Source organism: Triplophysa rosa, linkage group LG17 (assembly GCF_024868665.1).
Source record: "Triplophysa rosa linkage group LG17, Trosa_1v2, whole genome shotgun sequence".
Classification (NCBI taxonomy): Eukaryota; Metazoa; Chordata; class Actinopteri; order Cypriniformes; family Nemacheilidae; genus Triplophysa; species Triplophysa rosa.
The window spans coordinates 17,252,950-17,265,864 of record NC_079906.1 but is presented as its reverse complement, the minus strand read 5'-3'; the positions used below and the strand labels follow the sequence as shown (position 1 = coordinate 17,265,864).

General features: G+C 38.8%; 2 protein-coding genes across 2 annotated transcripts in view; both read right to left on the bottom strand.

Annotated features, from left to right (window-relative positions):
- The window catches only part of abl2 (c-abl oncogene 2, non-receptor tyrosine kinase), a 29,181-nt gene extending 25,513 nt beyond the window's left edge, over positions 1-3,668 (bottom strand). Inside the window, exon 1 of the mRNA XM_057356529.1 lies at positions 3,017-3,668. Within this exon, the coding sequence (XP_057212512.1) occupies positions 3,017-3,254 (238 nt within the window). The 5' untranslated portion in view covers positions 3,255-3,668. The remainder of the gene's footprint in view (positions 1-3,016) is intronic.
- Positions 3,669-4,128: 460 nt separating this feature from the next.
- Positions 4,129-12,607, bottom strand: soat1 (sterol O-acyltransferase 1). Its single transcript, XM_057357624.1, has 16 exons — positions 12,262-12,607; positions 11,716-11,840; positions 10,719-10,777; positions 8,766-8,908; positions 8,589-8,648; positions 8,247-8,354; positions 7,875-8,157; positions 7,412-7,490; positions 7,243-7,324; positions 6,901-6,946; positions 6,642-6,771; positions 6,425-6,522; positions 6,228-6,326; positions 5,999-6,134; positions 5,584-5,729; positions 4,129-5,480 (listed from the first exon to the last, which is right to left on the bottom strand). The coding sequence occupies exons 2-16, from the start codon at positions 11,831-11,833 to the stop codon at positions 5,403-5,405; spliced, it is 1,665 nt and encodes a 554-aa protein (XP_057213607.1). The 5' UTR covers positions 11,834-11,840; positions 12,262-12,607; the 3' UTR covers positions 4,129-5,402.
- Positions 12,608-12,915: the final 308 nt, after the last annotated feature.

Genomic DNA, 12,915 nt, shown 5'->3' with positions numbered 1-12,915 from the left:
CATTTCTGGATTCTGATTGGATAATAAGACCTCCTTTCCTCTCCTCCGTATTCTTGACTGCTCCCCCTGTCATGCATAAGGCGTGGGAAATGTCCTATAGGGCAATTCAACTGTGTTGAAATGGTGAGATTATTACACCTACCTAGACCTATTAAGTGAATCTTCAAAGGCACCATAAAAATGCACATCTATGACAGCACATTTTGTATTATTTAATATAATAAAAGTGGCAATAGTATAGCTAATGAACTTTATTACTTGATAGTGAATTTTATATTTACAATAATATATCATGACATATTACAACTCTGCTTTGTGGCCTAAGAACATCCTTCACCCATTGTAAAATGTAATTTAAATTTTCTTGCACGATCACCCACCGAAACGCACACATATAAAAAAAACATTTCATGACATTTTCAACCATTTACTAGTACTGCATAAGGATTTTTATAGAATCTCTAATGAATCATTCAGACCGACATGTGAATTTTAAGTTCACCCTTTTATTTCCAGGTCTCCCATGACCGGAACTTAAACATTCGACTGTTTGCCAGAGGGTGCAACAAAAGGTCCACCCTGTTCTGTGCTCAAAATCAATTTTGGGTACTTTAGACTGCATTAAGTTCAGGACGGCACTTTGCATCACCCCGCTGAAATAATAAAAGCGTGCTGGTACAGGTTGATAAATAAATGAAAAGGAACTGGTCTTGTGACCTCAGAGAGGAAGCAGAGCGACTGACTCACTGGCTCTGTGTGGCGGATGGAAAGAAGCAGACAGAACCTCTCATTTATTCATCTAACTGTCCGTCTCAGCAATTAAGAACAAATCGTCACGCTCATTTCCAATGTAATTCCACTGGTTACATTAAAGACAGAGATTCTTCTAGATCTGAGGGAATTTCTCATCGAGCGTGAGATGAGTCATCCGACCATGTCCTAAATGCCCCATTAGGCTGACAGAATTTGGGGAACCGAGGGAAGAACTGGTCAACGTTCCCGTATGTCTCTCTGCGGTCATCATACGTACAGCTATTCAGAGCATACAATTCAGGTCATCTATGGCAACAAGATTTAACCGTTCTTTTTTTGCATGGGAATTCTGTCACCATTTGCTCACCCTTTCGTCATTTCAAACCTGTAAGACTTTCTTTCACAGAACACAAAAGACGATATTTTGAAGCATGTTAGTAATCAAACAACGACGGTACCCATTCACTTCTATTGTACGGACACAAAACCAATACAAGTCAATTGGTGCCACAGTTGTTCGATTACCAACATTCTTCAAAATATCTTCTTTTGTGTTCTGCAGAAGAAAGAAAGTCATACAGGTTTGAAATGACAAGAGGGTGAGTAAATGATGACAGAATTTTCATTTTGGGGTAAACTACTCCTTTAAACATCATTGTACAGTTATTATCCTGATGAGTTTCTACCACAGCTATACATTCAGCTTTAGGGGATGTGAGTAAAAATAACTCATCCGTGGCCCCCGCTGGTCAGCGTTTCCAGCCAACGGGCTTTACTGTCAAGATGTGACAACATCCTCTTTGGAATCAGTCATCGCACCACATGAAGAAGAAGTGGACATCACAGAGCAAGAGCTCCAGAATTAGTACAAGGTTGCACTGAGAACTAACACTGGTTTTGCTTTTCTTTGTTTTTTTCATTATCTAGAAAAGAATTACTGTGAATATTTCAATTCATTTTACTTTTAGATATCAAAACTCAAAATTACATTTCTGTATGGTCCAGCTTCATTTTGAAAAGTAACTTTTTTCGCCAACTCTCTGTGTAAAATAACAGTTTGTGGTTCAAGCACAGCTGGAGTGAAATGCAATCTAAATCTAAACCGAGTCTGATCACAGCCTGCTTAATTACAGGGTATTACTAATAATTACAAGTTAGTATAATATGTAATTTATCACATATGTAAGTCTTGCTTAGTTTAATCAGATCCCATAAGCCTCACATCAACCCAATACACTCCCACTTCTGTCAAAATTACAGACACTCATTCCACCCGTGTAGTGTTAATGTCTCATCAACTCCCTCGCAGCACAAAACACATTACAACCAGTGCGATAACAAACCCTGGAATATGATATGATTTGTGTGAAGATAAACCTGTGTGTGAGTGACACATTTGCGCAATCAACGCTACACAAATAGCATTACACCCGCTCTCGCATTTTTGTTCCTGTCCGAACAGTGAGTCAGTGAAATCACTCAAAAGCGAAATCCGAGAAAGTGCAGGCTTCCCCGGCAGCTTTCCCACCAGCCACTGCTTCAGAAGACAATAAATGCCAGTGCCTATCAAATAACAGAGGCATCAGACAGCATTTAAACAGCGAGGAAAGCAGTCTCTCTGATCTTTATCCTCAGTTGAGTGACTGCCTTTAACAACCACACTCTTCTAATTCAAGATGAACAATAATGCCACAGTCAATGAGAAAACAAGTCAATGCATTTTAAAAAGCATGTTGTTTGATACATTTCAGTGATGACTGCCCAATTTGTCATTTACATTATTGGGGTTTAAACCTACAGCCTCTGGGACACCCGTCTATAGATTTTTTTTTTACAAAAAAATGGAGGATGACCAATAACTGACCATCTTACAACTATTTAAATCGCATACTTTTATAGTCATTCAGTTACTAAAGGTGTCAAAACTATTCTTGCAGACAAACATGAATTGTATTGATCAGACTTCAGAGGATGCGTTTCAAAACCTAGTAGTAGTCTGCCTACCTAGACAGCACGTTTAAAAGAGGCATAAAAGAAGCATTACCACCCATGCCCAAAACGTTAAATTCCAATTACAACAATGGTGCCTAGATGGGCAGCCCACTAAATTTTGCAAAACTGCCTGAGATTCATGGATTCCGTTAACCTCGTGCATCTCATCTTAGCGGACCGCACGTCTCCATTCTCCATCGAATACGGCGTGCAAACAAACAAGCAAACCTGCAAAAGGAACAGAACTGCATACACCTGAGTGAAAACATACCTGAGTGTTGAGTGAATATATTGACTGAGGGGTCTGGCATGACGTTAGCAGCAGTTGCAGACGCAGCGGTTCTTCCCGGTGGAGTACCGGTGATGTTGCTGCCGCCGTCTCGCGGTCTCCTCCCGGAGCCGCCGGCCCGGTTCGCTCTGCCCTGCTGCTGCAGCTGCTGTTGCCCCTGCGGTGGGGACTGTATCCCCGCGGAAGCCGCTTCTCCCACGCGGCCTACCTGTTGTCCCATCCTGCGAGCGCTCTGGGTGAGAAAACAACACAGATCCGTGGAAAGACCCGCAGTCCGCTTGGATCGCTCACATCCCCCAACGAAACTGATCTGTTCTGCTCGGGACGACAGTATTCTTCCTCTTCTCGATCACCCCTCCTCCTCGTCTTCCTCCTCTACCGGACCGGACCGAGGTCCGCTAGCTTAGCTTAGCAATCTGTGTGTGTATGTGTGAGAACCCACCCACCACCTAACGGCACACAGTCAAATCGTCAAACTCTGGTAAATGGCACCGGATAAGCGGCAATGTTGAACGGGAATGTGCAAAACGTTGGCCACCGTACGGTTTATTTTAATAGGGACCCGTTTGGGGTCGTTCCGTTCTGCTCCAGCCGCTGCGCGCCCCCTCCGCCGCCGCCATCTTTACCGCAGAATCTGTGGCGTGCGCTTATCCAATGACGGAGAACGCGCAGCGCATCATCTCAGTGATGCAAAAGAGTCGATTCACCGAATCACTGCCGCCGTGACGTGTGTATGGGATTTTTTGACGTAACTGTTGAGTTATTTTATTTTTTGGGTATGAAACATATTGGTTATTAAATGAATAAATACACATTTTTAATTGTAATTATTTTTTTCATAACGCAGAATGTTTAAACCTTGGCATGACATAAATCCTTGTTACGAAATTACTTAATGCAGTTATTTAAAAATGTAAAACACAAATATCTATTGTAAAGTTCTCAGCATTTTGCATATTGTTGTTGTTATAATACTGTTACACAACCTTTTTTTACCAAATTTGTCCTTAAGTCTTTTAAATATGTGGCTGCGCCTATTAATTGATTTATCACATTTTGTGGTGCATACAAGACATGCACAGACTAAAGTCAGTAAAATAGTTTATTTGTCCATTACAGAGCACGTTGTGACTACAACTGCACAAGACAACTCATTTTAAAATGATGGCATGTTATATTATTCTATCATTTGTACAATTTAATTACAATAATCTAAAAAATCTAAAAATTACAACAGACTATTTACATAAACAGGCCACACAAAGAAAAAAGAAACTGTAAATCACTAAGACATGTGCCTAACATTCAAGTCTCCATCACCACCCGTTGGTCATCACAGTTATTGCAGGTGCATGTTTGAAAACATACTTCGGAAAATCAGAAATTTTCCTTTGAACTGGAAAGAATATTTGCCAACGCCATTACATTAACGAATTACATTCTGAATGAATCACAACTAAATGAGCACTTTTATAAAAAAGTCACCTGTAATGTCCCAGTAGTGTAAAGGGACTGTGCTTGAAAACATGGATCATATGAGTGCAGCCAGCTGCAACATCTTAACGCAGCCAAAAACATTACATCATATTGCGCAATAAATAAGCCCTAAATCACAGCATTTCATAATTTAGTATTTCATAAAACTCCCACTAATGCTATAGACCGGCAATACATACCATAGGCTACATGTATATAGAAATCTTATTCCAGAATAGTCAAACTCATCAAACAATAACTACTGTAAGTTAAATAGTGTTGAAATATGAATAAGAAATGATAATGTTAAGAAATTCTGGATACCTTAAATACTGATCTTTAAAACGGCCCATCACATCCCTTTTAATTAAAAAAAGAGTGTAAGGTAAGCAGTTTGGCATAAATTATGAATTTGCTGGGGTTCTAAAATTAGCAGCTTGGTTTTCTGTTAGTTCACGCCAAAACCAGAAAAGTGAAGTATATTATCTATACCCGTCATGTCTATGACCTCAGTATTGTCTACTGTATTTGAAATATATTAGGCTACATTCAACAGCACAATATCAAAGTCTATCAATAACAAAGAATGCAGTGAAATAAAATGTGAAATAGTAAAACACATGAATGATGTTATCTTATGACCTCTGTCATACGCTACAATAGATTGTCAAATGCTAACTAGACATTTTATATAATTTACATTATCATAAATGATCTTAATTCAGATAAAAAAAACAAAGGCCTCGTTTTATAATGTTGTCTTCAGGTTTGTTCAATATGATTGTCACTTTTTGGTCTTGGATTTTGGTCATAGTGTAATGGCACATTTCAACAAGGTTGAAGAACAGGTTGACCTCCTCTCCGTTCCCTCCAATAAAAATGAGGATGTAGCTTAGTTAGCACCCACAGCAGCATTCGACTGTGGATAACAAGTCCAGGATCGAGGCTTTAACAAGTCTATGAAAGAGGGCTGTGGAAACAAAAGGAAACCACAAATATACACAATAAATGAATCAATCCACAACAAGTCATTTTTCATAGATGAATGCATTAGACACCAGTGAATTGTGTACCTCTTTTATGGGGCAGTAACGCTGTGCGTACCACTCCTGAGAATAGAGGCAGATGAGAACCCCCTGACCGAGGAACAGTGAAGTCCACATGATTACGTTCCAGATCGGTCCTTTTCTCTGGTCATGAAGGACGAAGTTAAACACCACTGAGAGAAAAGATTCAGAGAGAGAAATAAGAGTCAACCACAGGTCATGTTGAGCGTCTTGCGAAGTTGCGTGACCTAAAACTAATCTGTGCTTTACACTAGGGATATTTCAATTCCATCCCTACTGGAAATGAAACTTAAATCAGTTTAAAATGAACTAGTTTAACACAATATACCACATCAACCACATAAGACCAGCACACCACCTTCAAATGGTTTAGACTACATTGTTGGCAGAGATTTGACAATTTAGTAAATTATGTTCTTACTTCCAAAGCACATGAAGAGGCAGAAGAGGACAGGGTAGAAGAATCCAAAACAGATGGCCAAAACATACTCGTGTACCACAGCAGACACAGTGAAGACGAACAGCATGGCCACTGCACGGAAACGCTTTTGTGTCATCTGCAGAAGTGATCAAACAACATTACAATTCACTATTACTGGATCAGCAAATCGTTCTTCAGCTTTCTATAATCGTGTAAACTGAGGACTTACCCACATGAAGTCCCTGTAAACGTAGTAATACAACCAATCGTGAACCACAACATTCCAGGTACGGTAATAGTTAGCAAATGAAGTGGAGTTCCACCAGTCCTAAGAGAAAAGCTCGTTTTTGAGAGACCAATCGCATAATGAAACGATAATTTAGGACTCTAAAGTAGATCTAGTAATGTGAATGTGTCGTGTCACACCTTGTAAAACATCCTGTCTCCAAATCGCAGCATCTCAGCGAATGCATTGAGCCAGCAGTGCAGAAAGGCAAAGAAAGCCAGTAAAAGCACCAACACACCTGCACAAATATCACAGAAAAATGTCAAAAAATTATGCTGATTTAGAACCGAATTATTTTTTAAAGAAAAGAACATGAGGATGTGCAAGAATGAAATGTGGTACAGTATAACAGTGTACCTGGCAGTATAGAGTTGAAGACACACAACACCATGACCCTCAGGTCAAAGAGCTGCATGATGATATTGTGGAACTGAGGAATGCACAGCCGCACAAATACATAATAGGCATAAAACAAACAGCCCAGAACCTGGAATGACGGAAACAACATTGTTAAAACATGTAAGCATTACATTAAGTGTAGCCTATATTTTAATAGACATTATGTAAACTTGTTCATAAAAAAGCACAACATAAAAAGCACTTCAAAAGAGCACACCTGTAAAAACTTTGTAGCCACATAGCCCCACCGTATACATGGATTTCTACAAAGACAAAACAAAATAGGTGCTATTAACATGAAGATTACATCAACATAGACCCTATATACAGTACTGTATGTTAAAGGTTTTATTATATCTTCATAATATTTCATCAAAAAGCTTGTAGTGTCTGAAGGGAAGTTGGTGTTGCAAATACTGTAGTTTCATGTTAACTTTGCAATAAAATTGAATTAAGAATATTAAGAATTGAATTACTACTTTTCTATTCATACAAAGAATGAAATTAAATATACAGCTACAATGTCTTTAGCTTTATTTCAGAACAGCTGCAGTCTTACCTCGGATAATTGTCTCTGTATATTAAGGTGGGTGCAAAGAGGAAATAAATATACTGGTTCAGCTGAGGCACAGCTACCGAATCTGCACAAAAATCCCCCCAAAAGGACATACTGTAAACAAATACTTTCATTTTTTTAATTTGCTATGACATCTTATTGAAGATCTTACTTGTTTTGGTTCGTGCTGAGGATAGTACTCTTGGCACGTTTTCTCGGACGAAGGAGTGAGTCTTCATCATCAATCTCACCTGTTTAAAACCAAAACTATTTATTAGGAAATTTTAAATGATGGACATTTTGGCAATGCTAGATCGGTATTTCAATGTATGTCTGAGACTTTTGTTCAATTGTTTTGTAACAACTTCATATTCGTATTCATAGCACAAATCCTTAACCCTAAATATGAGCTTGCCTTACAATAACAGAAATAAAAACACATTTAAATCAAGCCAAACTTTATAACTTTCGTCACTTTAGCCGAAAAGTTTAAATAAAACTTACATTTAAGAACTACATTCATTAATAGCAATTTACATAAAAACTGCAATATGCATTGAAAATACAGATTGCATTTTTATGACAAATGCAAACAGTGCAAAATAACAGCACCCGTTGCCATGGTGACCACATACCTGCTCTAGAATAAGAATAAAGCATGATGCAGGGGGAAGGCTGTTCTTCAGCACCACATATGTGGGCAAAAAACCCAAACACAACCCCTGATACAGCAGCAGGAGGGACCCAGCCAGCACAGTCCACAGGGTCCCATGGTTTGACGTTGTATACACACTGGCCCAGCCACTCAGAAGAACGAAAGGAACCACGAGGACAGACAGGAACATACCCATCCACGTCACGACCACTAGGGGGAACTGGCCGAATGCGTAGACTAACAGATCAAACTCTAGCACCAGTCTAGACAGATGGACAAAAAATTGGGAAAGGTTATTCACAAAACAACATTTAAAAAAGCGAACTGTTCTTATGTTGATAACCGCTCTGACCTGCCCTGGTCGATGAAGTCCACGATGAGGGTACTAAAGATGAAGAGGATGAGGAGAGCGATGAACATGTGATAGATGGTACGGATGTGGTTCACCTCAAACAGATCACTGCAGAACGGAGACATATAGTCATGCAGTACGTCTCTGTTTCTGGCCACTCAACAAATAAATACATTATGTATAAAGACAGCAAAATTGTTTTATCATCCACAAACATTGTAATGACAAAAGGACAGTCAGCTAACCAAATGAATCCCTGTATCATATCCAGACCTGAACACAGACTGAAAGAAATCGCAGATTTCACACACATCGGTACAAGCGTTAACCCTCATGACTTACTCTAACAGAGACCGGCGAGTCACAAACTGCTTACTTTGGCCCTGAGACTGTTGTGTGTGCCTGCAGGGGCAAAGAGGAGATCAAATTGATTTACAAAGAGCATAACTGAACTTTAAAGTGAACTACGAAGTAGTTCTACTGCTGTTTGTGCTACAGATCTGAAAGAGATTTCAGTACCTGAGTTTACTTTTCTCCTTATCTGAGAGCTGAAACACTGTGTTCACATGTGAGGAGCTCAAACTGGCAGACTCCTCGATCAGACTGTCTATGAACTCATTCACCTGAGCGTCAAACTGCCGCATCAGATTGGCTTTCAAATGCTGAAAATCAATCACAGCGTGGGCAGGTTAGAGTCGGAAAGTTTCCAGAAGATCTTATGACCTACGAGCTCCCACAACAAACCTTTCACGCTTTCTATATTCAAGATAACAAAAATTCAGCCTGATATTCGGGTCTTATGTGATGTCACGGCCATTTTGTTTTGACTGATGCTGCTCTTGATGGGCACACATGAAGGTCTTTTGTGTCAAAATAACGATTACTAATCATGACCATACAGACATACATAAAGGAATTGAGCTAGTAATGCAACACTTTTCCTGTTGCATAATGTAAAAGCAGGCCTTGAGTTATCCTTTGGCTGCACTTTGTCATTGAAAAAGTATCACATTTGATTTTATTTCAGTGGCAGAAGCTTTTAATACATTTTACAGATGAAACTGCAAGGGTCGCACACAAGGACGTCCTATTTTCCCAGTGATCTCGTCTGGATAAAAACACATCCTTCTCTATTCTTGCTACACTTCCCGTATGGTTTACAAGCACTTCCTCAGTAGAACTTAAGAGTTGATCCCTTGTAAACAAAGCAAAGACCGCCTCACTTTTCCTGACTCAATTTTTTTAGCATGATTTTTAGAGCAGTGGTTCTCAAACTGGGGGCCCCAAGATGTGTCCAGGTGGCCATTTGTGTCATTTTACAAAATATAGAAATTTATCACAAATTTTGTGCAATCAAACATCAGTTTGGGGTGCGCATGGATAGGACTGTCGACCGGGGGTGCATGGTTAAGTCTGTCGAGGGGGGTGGGGGTGGGGGGGGATTGGGGTGCTTTGGCATGCATACGTGTCTTATGCATTCGCGTTGCGTACATTTGCATTAAAAAAACATCCGTCTGAGCGGCCAAAGAGTCCGTTCCGGCCCCAAACGATAGCGGTCCACCGGGAAAACACCCGCAACGCCAGATGGCCAGTCCGCCCCTGAATACGACCCACACAAGGTTGGCCTTACACATTTGAGAACTACTGTATTAGGGTATTAACCAATTGTATGATGTTCCTGTCATATTTCTTTTATCTATAGTTCAAAACTATATTATCTCAGCCTGAACAATTAAAAGCTCTTACTATACATTTTCCATCACATTGCACACTTGCACATTGCACATAACATCTGGAAACTGTACACTGTAAGAAACAAATGGTTAAACCTGTAAATAACACATCTGTACACTCTTTAAAAAATGTATATGTTGTTTTTTGTCTATATTTTTTCACTTTTTGTATATAGTGCATTATTGTTTTTATTTAATTTCTCGTTTTTTCTATCTTAATGTATATGTGCACTATGTTTGCACCATGTGTACACTTTCTTCTGCACTAAGCTCCTGTCGCCAAGTCAAATTCCTTGTGTGTGTAAACATACTTGGCAATAAAGCTCCTTCTGATTCTGATTCTGATTAATGATTAAGATGTGTTTTAATGTAACTTTTCATCATTAATCAAAAAAATGAATTTTGAAATGGAAAGTTTTCTTCAATCTACTTCTACATTCGCCATTGACCAATACCGGAAGCTTTCTCATATGTTTCAAACATTAACAGAGACTTGTGCTAAGAGAGCAAAACTTCTTGTCTGATAAAGATCTATTTGACAAGATTAAGTGTTGGATGAGTCTACAGTATCTTTCACTTCAGATAAACCAGCACAAAGCAGGACAAATATTTGGAGCTTCTAAACTAATCACAACTTGTATCTGTATATCTTTTTTTTCATGTCTACAAGTGGTAACCACCTGATGTGTTTTAAACCAAGAAAATAGTATAAACAATGCCTGTGGGACAGAGATCCTACCTCAGCTTTCTTCTTCAACTCTAGTTTCCTGCTAATAATGTGCTCCACTTCCACTGTCCCTGTAATAAAACATGAATATTTGAAAGAGATCCTTCCAGTAAACAGTAGGCAAAATCCCAAACTACTGTGTGCATATTTTAAAACAATATTAGACGTTGAATCTTTTTAGCTTTTGTTTTTTGCTCCCAATAATTGAACAGTTGTACCGTTCATGTTGTGACACCAGTGTGTTTGTGTCCTGGTTACCACACCCCTAATATTTAACTAATCCAGCGTAATGCAAACAGAACACTTGCATGCAACAGATGACAGATGAATACATATCTCAGTGCCAACTATGCAACAGCTCATACGGTACACAAGGGTTCAAATGATATCTAAGGCTGACCATATATGTAGGATTTTATTTTTATGGCAGATTATTCCGAGAATTACATTGCGGAGCTAATTGCAATGACAGCGAATTACATTGGTATCTACTAGCCAAGACATGACAATATCCCAATCAAGTCACATGGCAAATCACACCGCAGTCTATTCATTCCAACATTAGAATGGCTGGACCATTTGAATCGTGTAACATGAATTTAGCATGATTCTTTTTTTCTATGAATGTTACTATAGTTACAGTTCATCTAGTCACAACCAAGTCTTACTGTAACTACTGTTTTAAAGCAGTAGCATTTTATTAGAAAAATAAGATTTTGTCAAATGAATGTAATGGCACATACTTATTATTGACAGGTTGAGCAGTGAGTCAGAGTAAATGGCAGAGGTGAAACATGTTGCAATTGATTCCAGGGTAAGAGTTCAATGACCTGATTTAGACCTCACACAGAAAAAAATCTGACCCTCTAATAATTCACTATAACACTGTGGTTGGTTGGTTGGTTGGATGGATCCATAACATGACAAGAAAATGTCACAATCACATTTCACCCCGAAAGCACAATAAACAATTAAAACGCAATTAAACCATTAAGCGATTCAGTGTTACCATTATTGGGGCAGGAGGGCTCTCCTGCAGTTCTCTCGGTCCCTGTGTCGTCCCGTTCTGATGATGGGACATTTTTATGTGAAGCCTTGCGACTCCGCGAGCCACCAGCACCACTCATACCGACCCTGAAACCAGCACAATGTTAATAAACGCATGGCGATTATTTAAACATTTTTACAAGTAAATAATACAATGTATTTACTACGGAACTTCACTTTAACTAACATTTTCGTAAGGGGCAGTTCAGCAACAGGCATCTATTAGAAATAGATAAGTACAATGCGTACTAACAGTAAAACCTAGTCGTGCTGGACACTATGAATGAGAAAACTGTGATGATGCTGTACGTCTTCAGTATTTGTACAATACTGACGGAAAAATGCGCAAATGTCAATGCAACAGGCGAGAGAATCGGTATACGATTCAGTGATTGTGAACGCGCCAGACGAACACTAGCCAGGAAATGTTTCAGAGCAAAATGAATGTTGTTTATTTAATGACTCCTTCCAGACCAGGAAAGACACAAAAAGCATCGAAATCACTTACTTCTGGTATTTTCTTCCAAAGTATGCGTGTCTTCAATAGTTAGACGTTAAAAGAGAGTAAATGTGTCCACTGAAGAAAAGCACATACGTTAGTGCGTGATTGAATGAGTTAAATGTGACTTGTGACACTGACAGCAGGCCTGCTGTACATCTACTGAAACAACATGCGCTCTCTTCTACCGGGAGGGCGGAGTCTGTGGCAAGGCGCCACCTGATTGGCCGCGCTGCTTCGAGTATGTAAATTACTTTTAAGAGCACAGTATCACATTGCTAAATTGTTGCTGATTTACGCAATAATAATGATTATCCATTTCATCTCCATTTTGTGATGTGGGGCAAAAACATTAACACGGAAAATTAGAATAGGCTATAATTACAAAATAGTTTAATCTACACATTAGATATGTGAGAATAAACTATAAACTCTTGCTCTGTAGTTGTTCATCTTGTATATCTAGTTTAAGTATTATTTCTTATTTGTCATAAAGTAACTATTTGTTAGAAGGGTTGTATTGTGGGTGTTCTTTTTAGATGTGACTACTTTTGGGCAAAGCATGCAGACTGGGAATGATAATAAATAAATATAATTTAATAATGATTTAAATAAATATTTATAATTTAATTTTATAAAGAGATTATTGTTTTTATATTAAAT

What these genes read in the sequence shown, in the direction of transcription:
- soat1 (XM_057357624.1), bottom strand. Translation starts at nt 11,833, where the DNA reads ATGAGTGGTGCTGGTGGCTCGCGGAGTCGCAAGGCTTCACATAAAAAT. An exon ending in TTTACAGGGACTTCATGTGG is followed by an intron (nt 6,135 to 6,227) that starts GTAAGTCCTCAG and finishes TCACTTCTGCAG; the next exon opens with ATGACACAAAAGCGTTTCCG. An exon ending in GTTACTGCCCCATAAAAGAG is followed by an intron (nt 5,481 to 5,583) that starts GTACACAATTCA and finishes TTGTTTCCACAG; the next exon opens with CCCTCTTTCATAGACTTGTT.